Consider the following 23,529-nt stretch of genomic DNA (forward strand, 5'->3'; position numbering starts at 1 on the left):
CTCCGCCCTCCTGAAACAATATAGTGCAAACATAGAACAAATTAAATACTTGATCTTTTGCTCACGGATAACAACATATTAATGCCCAACAATTTGACGATTGTAGATGAACCACTAAGCATAAAAATTAAATGCAAGTCTCTTTCATTTAAATGACCTTACTTTTAATATATGGCAGAACAATAATAGTCAGATTTTTAATGCTAAATTTTGGAAAATAGCTTCTTTCATTTAAATCATCTTACTTTCAACAGATGAATAAACTATAATATTAATTGATTTTTCTTTTTAAAATTCTTTAAACCACTAGAAAAATTTGCTATAACTAATTAAAAAATAGCATTCAAATATAAAAAATTTATTTTGATACTAAAAAATTTAACATTCATTAATGTTTTTGTATCTTTGCAAAAAAACAGTAGTAATAGAATAAATTAGGCAAAAACTACATTCTCTTGCCTATAAGGCAGGGACTAACAGTGAGAACACAAGAAACGTGCAAGTTTGCATGCTTTGTGGGAAAACTAGCATATAATTTGGCGGGTCGAAGATATGATGTCTCAGCATACAATTTTTATAGAGAGCAGAAGTTCGAATCGCACCAATAGCTCTCGAGAAGACTAAAAACTTTTTCAACGACAAAATCCAAGCAGTGGAAAGCATATTAGTTACTCTTTTGGATTTACTGGTGTTTCGACTGAACTGTCGGCTCAGGTGGGAGACTGTGAAGCATCTCCGCCATGGCGTCTGGCAAGGAAGATGAGAAACAGCTAGTTGTGAGGGTTAAAAGAAAGCGGTTGCAGGCTCCACTCGACATGCTTTGTAAGTTTACTTAATTAATTTTCTATTATCTCAAGTGGGCAGTACGTTAATGGCGTTTCATAATCAGGGGTGGAGATAGACGACAGAGCCGGGAAGCGCCAACATACAGCTCTCTCTGATTCTTTTGGTGGACTCACGCTCTCATCATCTCAGGGTAATGCGCTTCTCTTTCAGGAATTGACTAGGGAAGCATTCAATAGATGCATTTTTCCGAAATAAAAACACCGCAACAATTCAAAAGTGACAATTTTGAGTTTCTACACTGTCAGGCTAGTTGAAATTGATGGCCAAGAAACAAATAAGTCTAAGCTGGTCCCTTGCTTGTTATTATGCAAAAAATAGCAAACAACGTGTCCCAAAGCCCCGGATAACAAACAATGTGCAGGCTCCGAAGGCTTTTCTAAATTGATGTTTAAGATGTTATAGAAAGCCCTAAATAATAAAAAACATTTCTGATTGTTTAAGCTTTTCCAAATTGATGAATATTGTTTATTGCTGTACACAGCTCTGCTCTATTCCACATCCTGTTATAATCAAGAAAATGTTCCTTACATTTCATGTCATTCCTTTTGGATATCTTATTTCAGCCGTTTCTTGCAGAATTGCTTCAATACACGATCTTTATCAGTAATTAATAAACTGTTGTTTTCCCCGCTTCTATTGTTCGCCGGCCATTCATGTTTTCTATCAACTCTGTCATAATCTCTTCTGCAACATTTATTTGTTGTTGTTTCGCATCAGCTTTAGGAGGTCATCTATATCCTTATCATTTTATTATATTTCCGGAAATCTTATCATTCTGACTTATCATTTTCTGTTTCTAATTCAATTATTATTTGCAGAAAATGGCGCGTCTTTGCTGATATGATCTCCTCTATCTAATCATTGCTTTTTGCAGCTTCAAACTATTCCTTTTCTTTTTCAATTCTCATTACTATTTCCAGAAATGTTCTCTTTCTGCGATTATGGATTCCTCTATCCCCTCTACACTCTCTCTCTTTGCCTTTCCATGAGTGACTGATTGGGAGAGAAGCTTCGCCATTTCAGACACTTTGCTGCATTCTTGTCTTTCCACTGCATCCGAGTCTTAAGCATCTACGGTGAATAACTCTATAGAAAAAGTGGCCCAGCGCTGATGTTAAATAGAGCCAAGATCGTAGATGTAGATTGTCATTGCTTCTAATTTCTTTTTCTGTAACAAGACCCTTAACCAAGCATCTGAAATGCACATGAGATTTTTTTTCTGGTGAACAATCGGTTGGACCAGCAAGGAATGGGACCCAGCTACCAGATTGGATTCCCAGCTCTTATCGATAGGAAGTTGCTTAACAAGTTTGCACATTTCCAATTTTTATCATTTGATGAAGTAATGGAACTGCACGGTTCATTTAGAAGCATACAATATGTATAAGCAGCCATAATGAAGATACAACACTAATAAATGAAGTACAATTTTCCTTTTTTAACCTTTTCTGTAACAGTGATCACATGGAGTGAAGATATTAAATACCTTTAATCATTACAGCATTCTCTCAATTGAATCCCGTAAGTGATTATAGAATTCACTTTCATACATATGCTGGAAAACTGTACAGACTGCTGTCCAACATGATTGATCATCAATTCATCATATCCCATAGGGCTGGTTGAAAATATAGAATTGTATTTCCAAAATATCTAACATCTAGGAAGTGATCTCATAAATGGTAGTACTGCTGCTTTAGCACCACTGCAAAAGGGATGGGAAGTATCATCGAGGGCTTTACTAGACAACTATCAATCTCATACAGATCTCCTGTTCCATCTCCTTTACCTAGGAGTGGTATATGAGATCTCCTGTTCCATCTCCTTTACCTAGGAGTGGCTATACCTTTCGTGAGAGTAGTAGATAAAGAGATCCAGCTTGAAAGATAGAGAACCCTGTGCCACAAAGTTTTTATCGTAATCTTAGACATTGCAATGGACAGAGGAAACATAAATAGAAAGTCACACACTTGGCCAAGTGAAAGAAGTATGCTACAATTACCAATTTGCATACTCAAGAATCAAAACCCAATAGAATGGTTAAATGGACTTATAGTACACCACGTAAGCCCCATCCTGACAGTTTACCTAGCAGCCATCAAATAAATGTTCAGTCATGACTATCACTTATTGGTATTTATGCTGATGACTTTAGGAGAGTACACCATATATGGTACTCTTAACCTGATTGGTTCAAGGAAGGGAGTGAGGGGGGCTGTCTCCACATTATGAAAGTAAAACAATTATCCCTGTTGGATTTATTGTTTTCAAACTTGAAGGGTAGGATTGAGATCCCCTCTTCATCTTGTTGTGACTAGAGATCATACTGATGAAGATGATTTTACTAACTGATAACATATTAAACTACTGAATTTAGCTCAATTAATGATAGCGTCAACAGAATTGTTGAGCTTTCTAACAAGAAAACCAATAAATCAACTAAATCTTTGTCAAAGTCAGAGGTCAGCATATGTACATAACATTCCACATATGTTACAATTTCTGTCAAAAAAGAGGTTCTTGTAGTGACTTCTTATGAAATGGGGACAAGTACCTTTCAAAAACAATTGCAAGAGACTTCCTTCCTTGAAGTTTTGATTATTATGTCCTTTAATACCACTTATGAATATAAACTTATGTAATTGATAAGATAACAACTGATAATGATAATATTATTTGAAGAAAAAAATATATGTTAGATCAATTGTAGGATAGTTGTTCTTATTATATGATCCATATTAATATCACTGCTATCTCTGATTGGACAATTTGATATATGCTAGATTGAAATTGTTAAATACTTAATGAACGGAAAAAGTGAAATGAATATTGCAATAACAATGAACTCTTAAATAGAGTTTACAGATGCTAATTAAAGATTGAACAAAAAAGAAGAAGGTTGTCTTAATAAAATGTCGATTAATAGAACTGAAAGAGCGAACTAAAAATAAAACCTAAATGACCATTAACTAGAACCAGCTAAATATAGCGAGATACTAGAAATATTAAAAGTATTATAATTTAGATGAATTAATCTTTATATCTGCACTTAGTGCAATAAAATTTTATCTGCTATATCTGATATGACTGATTTGAGTATGTGGCATGATCTTGATGTTCTATAATTGTCTTCTAATCTCCTATAGCGATAGATTGTTATTTCTGATACAATCCTTCAATACATGCAATGTATAGGATGATAATATTGCTTATAGTGATATGTTGCTATTTTGGTTACGGAACTATATTTTTGCAACCAGTACTGATGCTGTTTCTGACATTGTCAATTTATCCTTGCAACAATGGTGCCGTATCTGATATTTCTTGCAAATTATGCAACCGGTTCAAGCCAATGAGGCAATTGCTCAATGAGCAGATTGAAGAATGGATAAATAAAAGATAAAGTTTCAAATGGTATTTGATGAAATGAATCTGATTTCCATCTTATAACTTGCAAATTGAAATGGTTGTCTTTGAAGGGACATGTCTTTCCTCATTTATAACTGTGTATTTAGTATTTACACTTACTTAAGTTTACTTAGGTTAATGCATTATTTTATTATTTTATTTTGTGAGACACTTAGGAGTTTGTGCACCTTTTTGAATTGTCATGTTGACAACACAGAAGTACACAACTCTATTTCAGCGCATGGTGTCTACAACACTGGAGTTTGCATCATTCACTGAGTTGTCTTTTAGACAACAAAGTTATTCGCACTCCCTTTTGAGCACATGGTGTCTACAACACTGCTTTGCGTGTTACACCCTTGTAGGCTTATCCTCTCATCACCGCACTTACTTCCGTGCTTAATGGAGGATAACCCATATCTGGTGGATATGTGCGTGGTTGTATGACTTATCATGTAGCTAATTCTGAGGCATTCAAGATGTATCTCAGAGGCCTTTATATATAGGCACTCCTAGTGTACTTTGACAATGCATATTGAATGAATATATCGTCATTCTGATCATACTCTCTCTTTTTGGTCTATAGTTGTGCTTGTGTTTGAGTTCTTAGTTCTTGGGTGAATTTTGCCCTTAGGCAAATTCTTACAACATGTACCATACTTTGTTGGACCTTTCACTGTGGCAATATAAGCATGTAGACTAGATTGATGTCGTGACCTCTCACTGCAACTGTCGATAGAACCCCACGTGTTTGAATCTGTTGAAGCACTATCGCTGGTGTCACTATCAGTTTCCACTGTGTATGTAGTGCGGAGAGGATTAGAGGATAAGCTTGGTGAACTTTCCTCAAAGTGAACATCCTTCTCCACAAAAATCTCATGTGTCTTTGGATCCATAAGTCTATATGCCTTTGCATTGTCTTCATATCCTATGAAAGTACAAGGCCTAGGTGTCAGTGCCTTGCAACCCCTGGAAGATAGGTTTGCCCATGCTGGACAACCAAAGACTCTAAGGTGACTCACAACTGGTTTTTTGCCGCACCATGCCTCAAAAGGAGTCTTCCCGTCTAATGCATTATGAAGAGACTTGTTAAGTATGTGAGTAACACTGCTAATGGCTTCAAGTTCAAGTGTAGGATCAAGAGACTTGGCTTTTATCATGCAACTTGCCATGGATTTGAGAGTCCTAATCTTCATAGCTGCAACATCTGTCTTGTGTGGACTGAATGCTAGTGAATTCTGAAGATCAATTCCCTCGAGTCTGCAAAAGTCTCGAAGTCTTCTATCCACATATCTGTTCTCATTGTTCACTCGTAGTACCTTGATGGCTTTCCTTGATTTGTGTTCAACATGAGTCTTAAAGGCTTGAAGCTTATGAACCACTTCACTCTTGTGATGAAGGAAGTAGACCCAAGTGAATCTTGAAAAGTCATCAACAAATGTGAGGATGTAGTGGCCTTGGCTGACTGAAGTCACTGCAAAAGGACCTGCTAAAACCATGTGAACCAACTGGAGAACAACTGGAGCTCTAGAAGACTTCCCTTTATCATACTTCTCTTCGAGATGGATATCCACTGAACATGATGAACACTCCCCCTTAGCCCTTAGAAAAGTTGATGTTAGGTAGACCTTTGACCATGTGTTTTGAGCAAAGTTGCTGAAGATGGCGGAAGGCAAGATGACCAAACCACTTATGCAATAGGTTGATTTGTAAAGTAGAGTGATCAACAAGGCTTGAGAAGGAGACTTAGGCACAAAGTGGGAGAAGGAATAAAACCTCTTGTCATCATTGACTTTCCCCACTACAACCAATGAATCATCTCTGAGACTGTGCACCATCACTGAATCTGGAAGGAACTCAACTTTATGACCATCTCCAAGGTGAGTGATTTGGTAAACTGATAGGAGATTGGAGCTAAGATTTGGAACGTAGAGAACATCTTTGAATTCCCCATTGTCCATTTCCACATGTCCTTTCCCTTCGACTTCCATTTTAGTGTCATCTCCCACAAAGATGTGTGGTACCTTTGACTGCTTCAATGAAGAAAAGTCTCCCTTTGAAGAACCCATATGATAGGAGGCACTTGAGTCAAGTATCCATTTCGAAGAACTTGTGTTTGCCATAAGTGCTTGCCCTTTACCCTTTGAAGAGGTTGGAGTTGAATCTTTGGAAGTACCTGGCACTTGAATCTTGTTCTTCCTGAGTAGATTTTCTAACTTGGAAGAAGAACTGCCTTGCTGTGAGGAGGATTGTTGTGTCTCAGATTGTGATTTCTGCTTCCACTGCTTCTTGTTGTTGTTGCTAGAACTTTTCTCTCCTTGACTTGATTGGTGCTCATCACTAGCCACCAAGGCTTTGGTCTTTGATGACTTGAGGAGTCCTAAATCCATCAAGTGAGATTGTTCAACAATCAACATTTCTGCGAATGCATCAAATGAAGGCTTCTAGTAAGCAGTTCCCATGGTCAACCTGTGAGTATTGAAACTCGAAACAAAGGAAGCATACTCTGAAGTTAGCCTCTTCAGGATGTGATGAATCAACTTTTCATCCTTCATGGGATTTCCACAATCTTTAAGAAGTTCCCTATACTCATTGGCTTTGTTGATGTAATCCTGAATTGTGTCAAAGTTCTTTGAATCCAAGAGAAGTAGATCATCTTCAATCTGAAATCTCTTTTATTCATCCACCTTATCATACAATGATTCAAGTTTATCCCAAGTTGCTTTGGATTTTGTACAACTGGCAATGTGAAAGAAGAGATCTCTATGTACACAACTCTTGATAATTCCTAAAGCCTGATGGTCTTGTCTTTTCCATTCAATGAGTTCTTTAGCATCAGTAGGTTTGGTAATTGTACCATCAACATAAAGACTATATCCTTTTTCCATTACTCTACTCCAAGCAATATCTTTCCATGTAGAATAGTTGCGTGAAGTTAGAGGAGGACATTTAAATGAACCCATGATGCAAAAATGAAAAGAGCACAAAAAAGAGACACAAGAATATAGTACACACCCCCCCTTTTCACTCAATCAAAAGACCCCCCCAAAAAAGATGCTTTTGGCACTTTATAAGTAGTGCATGTACAATGGGCCACTCGTCAAAATGAACAAAGTGGACTTTCTGATTTTGCTTTTACAATTGCCTTTTGAGGCCCAAATTTGTCACTAGGCATTGTAGCTGAGATGTACAATTCTGAAAGGAAATCAAAGCTTAATAATGCAGAAAAAGCCCTAGTTCTGAAAGTGAGATTTTGGTCCACACAACCTTGAATTTGACTGCAGATCTGGAAAGTAGACAAAAAATAACGCACTTTCAAAAAAAACAGAACTTGAAAAAGTGATCAGATGTGCCCGTACAGAGCGTTTGAAGTTGCAAAATGCAGGATTACGCAAGTACAGTCGCCAAAAAATGCAATTTCTGCAAAATCCTTGCACCAAAACCAGAAAATAACACCACCATTGGAAAATTTAGGAAATTCTACCCAATTTCAAAAAAAATCGCACCTGAATCGGAGTTTGGATGACCAAGATATGGGTTTGCAAAGTCAGGTTGCCAAATCGAAAAGCAACCTGGAGAGGGGTTTGGTAGGAAAACTGCGATCTTAAATTTGACAGTCAAACGGCCGTCAAATTTAACTTAGTGACTGGCTGACGTCAGCAAAAAAAGACAAGTTGCGTGACGTGGTAGGCTAACTAGGCTTTCGTACTGTACGGACCGTACACGTGTCACCATAAAACGGGTATGGAATGGTGATGTGGCATGCATCGTTGGCGGCTTAGTTGGCTGTATGTCCCGCGTGGGCAAATTAAAATCCGCCACGTGTCGCAAAGAAGTGGAGCTGCGTGGTGCTGCGTGTCCGCGGGGTTTGACAAAACAATGGGCTGAAATTTAAAAAAAAAGGCCGGCTTTTAAAAAAGCGGTGGACGGATTTCTATTTGTAGTGATGCCAGAAGTCTGTAAAATGATAGTCGGAATATCCAATTTGGGGTGTTGGAATGTTTTAAAGTTGCCGGAATCTACATGCGAACAGTCCACGCCGGGATGGAAAGGCAGAGGCCGACAGAATTTGATGCGGCCGAAGAAGCTAAAAAGGGCGCCGGAAAAACTTCTGCAACACGCCGATTTTATTTGTTTTTATCCCACATTGGTGTGTAAAGCGCCTTTGGTGCTATTTAAAAGGAAACCCTCGCGGGGTTTAAACAAATAGCCCGTGGGTGGGTGAGCTTTGCCGCTGGGTTATGTGCTGCTCGGTTGGTCCAGTTAGAAGCTGTTAGAAAGTTGAGAGCTCTCGCCGGATTTCGACTGTGTCGCCCGTTGAAAGATTTGATGGTACGGCCGTGGGTTTGGCTGAATGTTGAATGTCCACTGCAAAATTCTCTATGACAAAATAAAATATTCCTCCAAATAGTAGAGCCGGGGTGTCACTGCCTGGTTCTGCTAAAAAAATTTTCTTTGCTGGGTGCCTGAAGGGCAAATTTTTTTTCGAGAATATGACAAAAATATTTGCAGAGAAATAAAAATGTAGATGCGAAAAATTAATTAAATTGCAAAAAATGACCATACCTGAACTGAAAATCGGGGCCTCTGGGTTCCAATTTGCAAAAACTTTTTGCCTCACGGTCGACTTTGGGCCAAGGTAGTTGAGTTTATAGTCGATCTTCACCGAATCAATGTTTCAAACACAATGGCAAGGTCAGATTTGGCTCTAGACGCTCCCAATTTCTGTAGTACTTCGGATTCGGGCTGAGGTGCTGAAGCAACAATGGTCTCGAACGGCTATGTGATGAGAAAATCTCCAATCTTTGATACCATGTAAGAATTTGCCTAAGGGCAAAATTCACTCAGGAACTAAGAACTCAAACACAAGCACAATTGTAGACCAGAAAGAGAGAGTATGATCACAATGACGATATATTCATTCAATATGCATTGTCAAAGTACACTAGGAGTGCCTGTATATAAAGGCCTCTGAGATGCATTTTGAATGCCTCAGAATCAGCTACATGATAAGTCATACAACCAGGCACATGTCTACTAGATATGGGTTATCCTCCATTAAGCACGGAAGTAAGTGCGGTGATGAGAGGATAAGCCTATAAGGGTGTAACACCCAAATCAGTGTTGTAGACACCATGTGCTCAAAAGGGAATGCGAATAACTCTGTTGTTTACATGACAACTCAGTGAATGATGCAAACTTTAGTGTTGTAGACACCATGTGCTGAAATAGAGTTGCGTACTTCTGTGTTGTCAACATGACAACTCAAAAAGGTGCGCAAACTCCTAAGTGTCTCACAAAATAAAATAATGCAAAATGATGAAATAATGCATTAACCTAAGTAAACTTAAGTAAGTGTAAATAGTAAATACGTATTTACACCAACAATAACTCATCATAATTAAATTGCACCTCTTCATAACAAGGCAGATTGATTCTCTTGACTCAAACACACCCTTTCTCTATTTGGTGATCACTGACAACTATTAATTGATAATTAGTCTTCTTTAAAGGTGGCAACTCTTGGTATTTGTTAAATCTTTGTTGATAGTATTCTTAAGTGGTGCCTCTTAATCAGTTTCTGTCTTTAGACTTGATTGCTTACTTGAAGATGTATCATTTGAGGCACTAATTAATTACTATTGACTAAATCATCTGCTTGCTGCTTATCCCTCTTTAGTTATTATTTGTCTCAATATAGTCGCTCTTCTTAAATTGTCATCAAGGGAGTCACTAAACTATTTACTTGATGGCATAGTCACTGTTTGCAACTCACTGCCTTGTATCTGCCGTCTATCATTGTCTTAACTTCCAATATTAATTGCTTGTTTCAAAGCATGATTCCTAGTTTATTATTATCGCTGCTTTCACTGGCGTTCCCAAGCAAAGGGTTATGAAGTGGGATATACTACTCTTGCAATAATCCCATGTCATTATAATTCGCTGAAATTGCAGTAACCAAGATATGGTGATTATGTCCTTCCAACTATATGCGATAGCTCATAAATATACTATGAATGTATTGTTCATATGGATTTATACATGATTTGAACATAAGAGATGAATTTCAGTGTAATATTAATTTTTCGATCGCACCTTCATTATGCATCGTAGTTCTGTCTTTATCATCTTAACTCGCATCTTTATATGGATCACTTGTTCATATAGCCACCTCCGCTCTTAATCATTGTCTGAAGTCATCTGATATAGTCATGCTTTTATATCAATGTTTTCTTAACAATCTTGACTGCTGTCCTTAGTTACCAGTTTTGCATCCTAGAGTTATGAACAGGGTCCGGATGCATCTTGGATGCACACCAAGCACATCCGGGGTGCATCCATAAGCTTGGATGTGCATCCGTGATGCATCTGGAGTGTGCCTAGGTGCATCCATAGGCTAGTCACAAAAAGTGACTTAAAACTCATTAGAAAATCACATAATAACAATCAAATTTTTTGCTTTTAAGTTTTTTGTATGCCATGGATTTTTGTGTGGCTTTGAAGGTCTTAATTTGGTCTTGAGCATGCCTTGGGTGTTGCCCCAGGGCCTCGCAAGGGATGCTGCCCCTTGATCCCCATTTGATTTTGTACACTACAACTTTGACTTTGCATGGTATAAGTATTTAATGATGCTATTGTGCGTTTAAGGTTTATTCAATTGGCATTTTATTATTATCTTTGGCATTTGGCATTGATTAATGACGAAGTGTCATACTATCAAATGATTTAGTTTTACAATTCTGTATATTTCTATAAATTTTTTGTATGCACATGCACTCACGTACCCAAATGTATCCAAATCCCCTAAATCTTTTTGCATGTAGCCTTGTTTCAGGTCCTCATACGCATATCTGTAACCATACCCCTATCAGTAAATTAGCCATTGTGTGTCAAACTCCAACCTTGATCTTACGATATTCATGGTTGCGGACATGAATATGTATATATAATTAATTAGAATTTATTCAATCGTATATCAACTCTTGTTGCAATTCTGCCATGACCTAGTATAGGTCTTGAATCGGGACATTATAGCTCTACACAAAGAAGTATTATTCAGATGCTTTAATACAAAGGACTGTCAAATTGGCAATTGAATAAAAAAGTGTTTTCGTCATATCTTCCAGGCTTTCACTTAAGACAAGTATTTTAAGAATGGAAACCCTGACAGCTTTTTATTCAGGAAAATATATGTTTAATTCCATATAGAAGCTCTTTAATACTGTAATAAATATTTTATGTTTAGTCTATACCACACAATTTTCCACCATGCGGTTACAGTCTCTCTTATCTTAAGGAACAGGCATAACAATGATAGAGCCTACTTAAGCTCTTATATTACCTTGTAATAATTAACCACAGGGACATATATTACTTCATTGAAGTCTTTGACAATGTCAGACAGTTATAGAGGTTGAAAAAAGGACCTTGTAGCTGAATATTTTAACCTACAAGTACTGAGAAGACATTGGTATTGCACAGTGCCGTTATTGCTGTAGTGACCAAAATGTGTATACCCAGCTAAAAATTGGATTGACTGCTACACTCAAGCAGGGTGATCAGTAAAAGGGTTCTATTCATAATTGTAGTTATGCCAACGAAGTTCAAAAGACAATGAATTATACCTATAGTTTTAAATAATCTATGTAAGTTATTCTGAGACATATCAAATTTTAAAATCTGTAAACTTTTTTATAGAATCCCAACTCTAATTGATTATCAATTGAATCCTCACTCTAGTTAAATCCAAACCATTATTGTAATCCTATTTGAACCTTATTTGTAACCCTAGCCCGGTTTTGAACGCAACCTATGATCCTAACCATATTTGAGTTGTAACTTATCCTCACTCTACCTTAGAGTAACCTTAAGTTTGATTTAATTTATGAACAAATCTAAAGCCTTGAATGTAATGTTCCCGTCATAAAATAAGTAATTAATCAAAGTATTGTTTATGGGCCGATTGATTTAGTATATCTTGGACCTATTTTTATTTTAATTGTTTTCGCAGGTGTTGCCGTTGGCTATCTTTGTAAATCCTTGGGAGTTCCTCTGAAGGGTATTTAAGCACAACATGTAAGTCATGGTATGCGATTTGGATTATTTTCTTTGTACTGTAATTCCTATTGGAATTCTGTATTGTTCGCCATTTTGGAAGTGGAAGATCTTCCCTACTTGGCTTTTCCGGTTTCGGTGGGATTCAACCCTCACCCTATTCCGTCTCTATAATACTTTGCTCAAATTAGGCAAATCGAAGCACCATCATATTTGCAAATTGGAGGAATAAGTGTGTCTAAATTGATCATTTCTCTTTGTGTTTGGGCAATTCAATCCTTGGCAAAGATTCTTTGTGTTTGCACTAAAATCTAACTTTGTCAATATTGCCGTACTGTTTGTATGGCCTCATCTACCGTACGATTGACACACTACACTCAACCTTATGCACCCAAGCCAAAACACGTCACCATCGTACGACCCAAATCCTCCCTCACCGTACGATTTGTTTGTCTACTGTATGACTTCCATTTTGCAACGTACATCATCCTTCCCCAACATATGACCTTCCACTCACCTAAACCGTACGACCCTTGCATCGTCACCCATCGTGCGGCCTATGACAACACCATCTACCTCCACCGTACAACCAACTTCAACCTTGCCTACCGTACGATCTGCTCAGTTAATTCACACACCGTAAACGAAGCTCACATTTCTTTTGTTCGGCATTAGAGTTGCACATTGATTGCCTAACGCTTTGACGTCCAACTGGTGTGCAGAGATCGAGGACATTACATTGAACAATGTTGTCAACATTAAAAATGTTATTAATCAATAAATTTAAAAATAATTTCAAATAAAAACATTAGAAATTAATTAAAAACAAAGATAATTTGACTAGCTGGAGGAGTAAACTTGTAAATTATAGAAAGCACCAAGATCTTACTGCCATGCATGTATGTGTGTGTATGTATGTAAGTATGCATCTGTGTGTGTATGTATTTATAAATTTAAAATGTATAATAGAAAACAATGATACTCATAATTGCCAATAAAAATAATTAAATTCATAATTTGCAATAATGAAAATACTTAAATTCATAATTCATTGGTTTGTTAAATGTCAATACACAATGAAAATTACAATCAATATTTAATAAGCTTCATATTGCTTTTCATCAAAAGCATTGAACTCTTACATTTGGTTCAATTTCACTTGAACCACAATAATACCCCATCTAAGTCAATATGCTCAAGAGGTAGATCCCAATTTTGTCACCACTGTAATCAAGTTTTTATGTGACGAGATCCACATAAGTACAGAATGTTTGAGAGTGGATATCCTAATGGAGTTGAGGGGCAGCACCCCTAACGGGTTTTTTGTAATGTTCCCGTCATAAAATAAATAATTAATCAAACCTTTGTTTATGGGCCGATTGATTTAGTATATCTTGGACCCATTTTTATTTTATTGTTTTCGTAGGTGTGGCTGTCGGCTATCTTTGTAAACCTTCAGGAAGTTCCTCCTAAAGGTATTTAAGCACGACATGTAGGTAGTAGTTGGTATGCGATTTGGATTATTTCTTTGTATTGCAAATTCTTGTTGGAGTTCAATATTGTTTGCCATTTTGGAAGTGAAAGATGTTCCCTACTTGGCTCTTGTGGTTTTGGTGGGAATCAACCCTCACCTTATTTCGTCCATTGTATTTTTTTGTACCATTTTAGTCTGGAATATATCTATATCTATTGGTTATTATCTTAATATACTTTGGTGTCTATTTTAACTATTTCTTTGAAGTTGTCAATTCCATTTTGGAGGACTTAGCTTTAGCGAATCAGAAGAAGAATACCGTGTTGCATCACCTTTGTTATCATATGACCTCTTACTCCTCATCGTACGCCTCATCTCCATCACCATACAACATCTTCCCCTCCTCACTGTACGACCTCCCAACCACCACCATACGACCTCCCAGTCCCTTGTACGCTGTTCCTAGTTACAATCGTACGACCTCTAGTCTTAACCGTACAACCTCCTTGTCTCAATTGTATGACCCATTCAACCTTCACCGTACGGCCTATCGGCTACTACCCTACGGCTTAGATACTCCTCCCTCTAGGCTGTACATTCCCTTCAGTTCGCTCCTTCCCTTACAACGTCCTCTAACTTAGACAAAATTGGGTATACAAAGGAGTCATGTCTTCAACTGCGGGGATCGGAGCATTACAGTGCTATCGGAGCCAAAGATCCTACCAGCCCGTGAACAATGAATGAAAGTTCATAGCCGAAAGAGAAGGAGGTCCCACTCAGTTGATAAAATGGCAGATCAAGAACCCACTCCTGCAGAAGTCATGGCACTATTGAGGGATCTTTCGAGAAATCAGGCACAAATCAATGACACTTAGCGACTTATGGAAGAAAGTATTTGGAAACTGGTAGACAACAAGATATCTAGGGAACAAAATGGTCACAGTTCCAACTTGGTTTTAGGAAAGGTGAATCCTCATTCAACACGCTCTCGACCTTCCATGCCGATTTTTTCTTACACGGATGGAGGTACCACACGGAGGAAGGCAACCAACCTTTGAGGAAATTCAATAATAGTTGAAAGAAGATTGGAGGAATGCAAACTTAGAAGAGGATATATCCTACAAAGACTACGCAAAATTGAGAATGTGATATTTTAGAGGTGGAAACCGAGGATATTTTAATGACGATCTTAGAAGAAAGTTGAGTAAAGTAAATTTGTCACCATTTGATGGATTTGAATTCGGATCCATATCTGCCCAAGCATGGGTAATGAAGGCCGATACTTACTTCCAACTTAATCCAATGCCAGAAGAAGCAACAATTAAATTTGCAGCACTCCACTTGGAGAGAGTGGTGCATGAATGGTTGCATCATGGCACTATTACGCTAGGGCATGACCAAGTAAATACTTATGTCGAATTCACTGAAAGATTGATAGATCAGTTTGATGGTAAAGATCTAGAACTTATTTTCAAAGAGTTGGCACAATTGAGGCAAATTGGATCGGTCGACCAGTACATCACAAAATTTTAGAAACTCTCTGTTTTGGTTACGAACATTTCCGAAAGGAAACAAATAGTGCTCTTAATGGACAGACTGACGAAACCATTGAGGGGTTGGGTAAAAGGTTTTAATCGTGCTACCCTTTCGGCGGCTATAAAAAAGGTGCGAAGCATGGCATCATCATTGACATCATCCTCTCGAGGTTATGCCGACTCCAAACTGCTAGTATTTCCAAAGGACAAGGATAAAAAACCTTTGCCGAAGAAGCCTTTGTTGGACGAAGCTACCAGATAGGAGCTTCAAAGGAAGAAATTAAGTTTCAATTGCAAGGGACCGTGGGAACTTTGGCACAAATGCCTCGGTAAAGGGAAAATACACTACATCAAAGTTGTATTCGATGATGAGGACGATTAGGAGAATCTATTCACAGAAGACGATCACCCCCACGAGAACTCCAAAATGGTTAATTTGAACTGTAAGGAGAGGATCGCGCATTGGTATGACATGGGGGAACCATCGCCCTAGCTGGGAGCTTGAGATGTATGGTATTTTGTGTACGAGGTTCCCTTCAAGGATAGAGGGTCATTGTGATGCTCGATAGCAGAGCCACTCTAAACTCCATAAACTCATCTTTGGTGAAAAGACGAGGTCTACCTACTGAGACACCAGGATTCCAGGTCAAGGTTGCCAGAGGAACACTTTTTCCTTGTACGCACCTTGTTCCCCAATTGAGCATCACCATGGCTAACCACATTGTGACGGAGGATTTCTTTGTAGTGGACCTAGATGATATGAAGGTTATTCTGGGCATACAGTGGATGGAGACACTTGATGAATACACACAAAGTTTCAAGCGGATGGACTTCATTTTTGTTGTTGATGGGAAGAAGATTGTTCTTCGTGGGATGGGCAATGAGGGACCGAACAAAGTTTCGACACAACAAATGGAGGCCATTTTTGACATGATGACATTGCATGGGCTGCACATTGTTTAGTTTCAACAGAACCAATAAAAAGACAACAGACACCCCACTAGGATGATGATCTTTAGAATATCTTGAGTACCCATGATAAAGTTTTTATAAACATTCCTCTTGGCATACCCCCCCATCGCGGATTCAAGGATACCATCAAGATGGAAGCTGACGCCAAACCACTTATCACAACACCATACTGCCACCCAAAAAAATTCAAAGATGAGATCGAGAAGACGATTCAAGAATTGCTTGAGAAAGGATGGATCCGTCCCAGCTCTAGCCCTTTTGCATCATTAGTAGTATTGGTAAAAAAGAAGGATGAGATGATGTGCATGTGTGTGGACTATCGTGCGCTGAATAAGAAGACAATAAAAAATAGATACCCTATTCCCAGGATCGATGAATTATTGGATGAGTTGCGTGGTGTTGTTTATTTTTCTAAAATAGATCTCTGTCTCAGATACCATTACATCCGCATGTGGGAAGATGTGGAGAAGACGGTTTTTCGTTGTCACTACGGGCATTATGAGTTCCTAGTCATGTCGTTCGGATTAACGAATGCATTGGCTACTTTTCAATCTTGTATGAATCGCATCTTCAACAAATAGTTGCGTAAATACTTGCTGGTATTTTTTGATGATATCCTTATTTACAACAAAACTTGGGAAGAACACCTAAATATTTGGACGAAGTCCTAGGGATCATGAAGGCTCAGTCTTTGTTCGCCAAGCAATCCAAGTGTGAATTCAGGATGACAAAAATATTGTACCTAGGGCATGTTGTTAGTAAATATGGAGTGCAGGTCCACCAGGAGAAGATTCAAGCTATCTTGGATTGGTTCCCACCAAAATCGCTCTTTGAGTTGGAAGGGTTCTTGGGATTGTGCAATTATTATCAGATGTTTGTAAACAGTTTCTCTTAGCTTAGTGCACCATTGACAGATCCGACTAAGAGAGGTTCCTTCCAGTGGAATGAAAGAGCACAACACACTTTTGATAAGGTAAAAGAAGCAATGAGCACTTGCCTGGTTATCGCCTTACCTGATTTCGCTCAAACGTTCATTCTAGAGTGTGATGCATTCGGAGAAGGCATTGGTGTGGTATTAATGCAAGATAGACACCCTATAACCTATGAAAGTTAGAAGCTTACACAAACGGAGCGTTTATATTCCATTTAGGACAAAGAGATGTTGGCCATCGTGTATGCACTGACCAAATTCTGACAGTATTTGGTAGGTGCAAAGTTTGTTGCCTGTACCAATCATAAGAGTTTGAGATATTTTCCGGAGCAATGGGATCTGAAGAAAGGCAACAAAAATGGGTAAGTAAGATTCAAGCTTTTGATTTCGACTATGAATACGTGAAGGGAAAGAACAATGTGGTTGTAGATGCCTTGTCAAGAAAACCCGCCATCTGCTTATTGTCTCAGATTTCAATTGACTGGAAAGCACACTTATTGGTGGAATATTCCAAAAACACATTTGCATGTAAGCTAATGGACGATGACACTCAGGATGATCGATACAAGGCCGTGGATGACGTCATTTATTATAATGATCGGATATACTTAGTGTCTGAATCCAGACTGAAGCAGAGAATCTTGAAGGAAATACATGCCACACCCTTGGCCGGACACTCGAGTTTTCTCAAATCCTATAGATAGCTCAGGGATAGGTTTTCTTTGAAGGGACTTAAAGGAGATGTATTGCAATATGTACGGGAATGTGCAGTTTGTCAGCAAAACAAATCCAAACACACTTTACCTACCGGGTTACCGCAACCCTTGCCTAACCAAAACAAAAGTGGGAAAGTATCTCTATGGACCTTCATCACGGACTTCCTAAGATAAATGGGATGGATTGTATCTTTGTGGTAGTTGACAGACTGACGAAGTATGCACACTTCTTCACCATCTCCTCAGATTTCTGGGCCGCATAGGTAGCTGACTTATTTTTCAAAGAAATTTTTCGTTTGCATGGGTTACCCCAAAACATTGTTAGTGACAGGGATGGTCGGTTTCTTAGTATTTTCTGGACAAAATTGTTTTGGTTGGCAGGAACATAATTGTTGCCAAGTACTAGCTACCACCCTCAGATAGACAGACAGACGAAGATTGTGAAGAAGTGGTTAGAGGGCTACCTCCGGAGCTATGTTTCGGCACAGTAAGAGGCATAGGTCAAATGGATGCATCTAGGGGAATACTGTTACATTACCACTTATCACATGTCCATTGGGATGACACCCTTCAAAGCACTATACAGGTATGAACCCCTTTCATTTATCGACATGATACCGGGTGACAGCTGCGCACCAAGGGTGAGGGATTGGCTTCAGGAAGGGCAAGACATCTTGAGATTCTTGAATGAGAACTCACAAAAGGTGCATAATCAACAAAAGATCTATGCTAACAGTCACCGGATCGAGAGAAATTTCGAAGTGGAAGACTTGGTCTATCTCAGAATCTAGCCATACAGGCAATTCTCATTGAGGGCAAAAGGGAAAGAAAAATTGAAGCCACGTTTCTATGGTCCTTATCATGTAGCTCATAGCATCAGTGAAGTTGCCAATGAACTGGAACTTCTAGAAGGAAGTTGCATCCATAACATCTTTCATGTCTCTTGCCTGAAGAAAGCTGTGGGACAGAACATTGCTGTAACCACACATCTTCCACCGCTCAATGAAGAAGGGAAGCTCGTGTTAGAACCAGTCGAGATTCTTGATGTACAAGAGAAGACTTTGTGGAACCGTACCTCGAGGGAATACTTGGTACGTTGGAAACATTTGTTGTCGAACAATGCGACTTGGGAAGGTGAACACATTCTGCAGCATTCGGCATTGCATTTGCTTGAGGACAAGCAAATTTTGGGATGAGAGGACTATAATGTTCCTATCATAAAATAAATAATTAATCAAACCTTTGTTTATGGGCCGATTGATTAGTATATCTTAGACCCATTTTTATTTGATTGTTTCCATTGGTGTGGCCATCAACTATCTTTGTAAACCCTCAAGAAGTTCCTCCAAAGGGTATTTAAGCATGACATGTAGGTAGTAGGTGGTATGTGATTTGGATTATTTCTTTGTATTGCAAATTCCTGTTGGAGTTCAGTATTGTTCGCCATTTCGAAAGTGAAAGATCTTCCCTACTTGGCTCTCGCTGTTTCGGTGGGAATCAACCCTCACTCTATTCCGTGCATTGTATTTTTTTGCTTCGGTTCTGGCAAATCCGGAACACCATTTTAGTTTGGAATATATCTATATCTATATCCATCGATTATTATCTCAATATACTTTGGTGTCTATTTTACTATTTCCTTGAAGTTATCAATTCCATTATGGAGGACTTAGTTTTAGTGAATTAGAAGAACAATACCATGCTGCATCACCTCCCTTACTGTACGGCCTCCCAGTCACCACCGTACGGTCTTCCTAGTCACAACCGTACGGCCCCCTTGTCTCAACCGTATGACCTATCAGTTACTATTGTACGACTCAGACACTCCTCCCTCCAAGTCGTACATTGCCTTTAGTTCGCTCCCTCCCTTACAACATCCTCTAACTGAGACAAAATTGGGTATACAGAGGAGTCACGTCTTCAGCTGCGGGGATCAGAACATTACAATTTTGGGGCCAATGTCCCCCATGAGATTTTGGGTCTAATGCCTAAGTAGGGTTGATTGGAAAAACCCCTTGTGGGGCCCAGGGGCAATGCATCAAGTAGGGTTGAGGGTGATCCAAGCACATTTGTGTCCACGAGCGATCCTGCATTACCCAAAAAGATTTATCTTTGCTTTGTTGTTGTTTTCTTGTAGGAATGAATGACACAATTTTGAAGGATGGTGGGTAGTGGATGGTTCTTGGCCAATTGACTACCTAGCCTTATCCAATAGCTGATTGGTTATTCACTAGATACTGGATCCCTTTGAAAACCCCTGGATTTCAGTTCTGGTGCAATTCTGGTTCCTGTTCCTCTTAGGTTTCAAAATAGAATCCAGGTTCCTCATTGAAGAACCCACAAAGAACCGAAATTCCATTCTGGGACTGCACAATCCAAGAAGAACCCGTCAGTTTGGGCTTCCAGAAATTGGCCGCATGTTGATATTTTGAGACTTTTGCAAAGTATGAATATGATATAAGCATACATTGACAATTATGAATATATTATTTAATGAGAATCACGCTTCTAACTTCTTACTATTATCATTATATATGTGAACTTTGAAGTTTTGAACTAATGATGAAAGAGCATTGACATGTTACATGTATGGAATCTTTGACTATACATGCATATACATCTCTCTCTCTCTCTATATATATATATATATATTTATATATTTGAAAATGTCAATATATACCCATGGAACCGGAATCTGAACTAGAACCAGAAACAGCTACTTAGGTTATTCGTGTTTCAAATTTGGGGAAGATCGTCGTTGAATTGAACAAGTTAGAGAATTATAGAATTTTCACCATGTCTGGCCAATTGTGGAACTTCTGGGGTGATCCAGACCCCTCTTAAATCTCTGCAGTTCCTCTTTATCTTGTTTTTTGACTGCACTGTAAATTTTTTATATGTATTCAAATATTGTCTAATTGGCCTCTATGGTCAAAACTTAACTAAACTGCTAACTTAACATGCATTTTAGGATCATGTCCACTCTTGGCTTAGATTCTCACAATATCCAGTTACCTAGTTTTCTCTCCAAGACTTTCAATCTGCAGAATTAATTAATGATGTGGATTCCACATCCCCTCCTGAACTCTTGCAATTTGTCCAGGACCCCTTGAATTTCTGGAGTGAGCTTTTTGTTAGTGTTTGGTCCTTTGCGAATTTCCAAAATTCTTTTGTTGGCAATAGAAACAAAAAAGTTAACAGTTTTAACACCCTGTACCCAAGTTTCATGGGCAAATGAGGGCTTGACACATGACATATCTTGTCAGGACATGGTTTAACCACTCTAACTCATTTGTGTGCTGTAAGTATGGATATCTAGCCCACTTTTGGAGCAGTTTTTGGGTCTTGGTGCAAAGAGCAGAACTAGAGGAGAGTAAAGGGGTTCAGAGGTAGCATTAGGAAAAGTATCCAAGTCAAATATTTTTAATTGGAAAGTTGAGGCCAAGGCATGTGAGAAGAGATGGGTGTTGGTTGAATTGTAATGTACGAATCATGTGATACTCCTGTTGTAATATTGTAGCGTGTTTGTTGCAAGTTAATAAAAGATCTTCAAAATGGTTGTTTGTGACTTGTTTTTCCTACCTGATCTAGTAGCTCAATAGAACCCCTCGATCTTGACTTCCACAAATTGGTATCAAATTTGAGTCAGGTTGTTGTGACCAAGTAAGGAACCATAAGGAGAATTGTTATATGAAGAGTAAAGAAGAAGATTCTACCACCACATTGTGTTAGAAGACATGACACATAGAGGAAGAGGCAGACAACTGTTTCAGGAGCCAGGGATGTAACAGTTAAAGAAATGGTACATGGTATCACAACTAGACTAGATGCAATGTAGAGAACACAACACAAAGAGTACTTGCAGAGGATGCGAGTGAAAGTAAAATAGAAGCCAGTGTAAAAGAAGCAAAAGAGAAGATGAATATCAAACAAAGCGTGTGAGTACAATGACCAAAATTACCAATAAACTCTATGTAGAACTACCAAATTACAATGGTTATTTGAATCCTTAAGAGTTTATAGACTTGAATGAACAATTACTTTATGAGTTGGAGTCCATTGAAGACCCTAAAAGGGCAACATTGATAAATACAAGGTTGAAGGGACATCCATTCCTATGGTGGTATCATGTGCAAATTGAAAGGCAAAGAAAAGGAAAGAGGACAGTCAAAACTTGGGAAAGAATGGTCACCAAGTGAAGGCAAAGTTCTTACCAGCGACCATCAACTCGCCAAGTTCAAGAAGTTGCAGAACCTTAAGCCAAAGGAAAAGAGTTTAGAAAAGTACACAGAGTTCTATGGATTAAACATCAAAGCTGAGGAAATCTTCGGGTATGTCAATGGCTTAGATTATTCTATTCAAGATAACATCAGCATGGTCAGAATTACCAGTGTAGAAGAAACCTATCAATTTGCATCGAAGGCTGAGGAAAGGATCTCTAGAAGATGGAGCAATTCTAGGGAAGAGGTAAATACTCAAGAGGAAATGGACAGTCGAATCGTGGTTGTGGTTCCATGATAAGTGAGGAGAAACAGGTACCTCTCAGTTTAGTAACCAAGGAGGCAAAGGAAGGGGTGATCACTCTAGGGGCAGTGGAAATATAGGAAGAGGATTGGGTGGAACATGTTTTCATTGTGGACAAGCTGAAAATAGGGCGTTCAAATGCCCTAAAGTGCAACAAGGCAGTGGAAAAGGGAAGGAAACAAGGGTTCATATAGCACAAGCCAAAGAGGAGAGTTTGACAAGAGTGGCCTAACCTAGTTGTGGAGGATAGGTGAAGGATGGAGAATCCTTGATGTTGAGCAGGGTTCTTCTAAAAGCAAAGAAGGTACAAGGAGCGCTGGAAGAGAGAAGAGTCTTTTTAGAACTAGGTGTGAGTCTCGAGGAAAATATAGTAGAGTAATTGTGGATAGTGGCAACATTAACATTTTAGTGTCATGAGAGATGATGGAGAAATTGAAGCTGAAGAGTTCGAAGCATGTAATGCCATACAAGGTCTCTTAGTAGCATAGTGGACATCAGTTGTTAGTCCAGTAGAACAAGAGAAAATTCCATGGCTGGAGTATTTCAGTCAAGATGGTTTATAGTTCGGGGGGCAGAAGTTGTCCACACCCAGGGATTCAATGATAGAGAATCTCATTAGAGAGACATAATCGAGGCTTAGGTGGGCATTTTGAAGTGGACAAGACATTGGCACAATTGAGTAAAGGTTATTTTGGGCTTGGTATGAGTGTGAATGTGAAGAGGCTGGTACAATGTGGCATGAAACAAATGGAAGGATTTCAATCAGCAATGGACAACATTAGAGTAAAAAATATCAATATAAGAGATCAAATAGAAGCAGCCAAATTCTGGGCACAAGTTTTGGATAGTCCATCAAATGAGAAAACAAAAATCATAGAAAAACAAAGGAGAAAACAATTAAGTGAAGAAAAGGAAAAACAAGATAAGGCTGCAATTTTCATAATTAAAGGTTTGAAATACTCTGGTGAGAAATAAAGATTGATTAACACATTACAAATATAGGCTTGTTAGGGTCATGTCAAAGCATGTAGAAAACAAGAATGTGATCTTAAAGAAGGGAATTCTTAG

The 23,529-nt window shown here is 38.4% G+C and overlaps 1 protein-coding gene across 3 annotated transcripts in view; it reads left to right on the plus strand.

The window, feature by feature from the left end:
* The first annotated feature begins 489 nt into the window (after positions 1 to 489).
* Positions 490 to 23,529, plus strand: part of LOC149539259 (RNA-directed DNA methylation 4-like) — a 161,783-nt gene continuing 138,743 nt past the window's right edge. Inside the window, exons 1-2 of one of the 3 annotated variants that reach the window (XM_089800584.1) lie at positions 490 to 822; positions 890 to 976. In XM_089800584.1, the coding sequence (XP_089656710.1) occupies positions 741 to 822; positions 890 to 976 (169 nt within the window). In that variant the 5' untranslated portion in view covers positions 490 to 740. The remainder of the gene's footprint in view (positions 823 to 889; positions 977 to 23,529) is intronic. The other 2 variants (XM_089800585.1, XM_089800583.1) reach the window with 2 other exon arrangements.

Source organism: Cupressus sempervirens, chromosome 9 (genome assembly GCF_028749045.1).
Source record: "Cupressus sempervirens isolate cs-2001-9-10 chromosome 9, ASM2874904v1, whole genome shotgun sequence".
Lineage (NCBI taxonomy): Eukaryota > Viridiplantae > Streptophyta > Pinopsida > Cupressales > Cupressaceae > Cupressus > Cupressus sempervirens.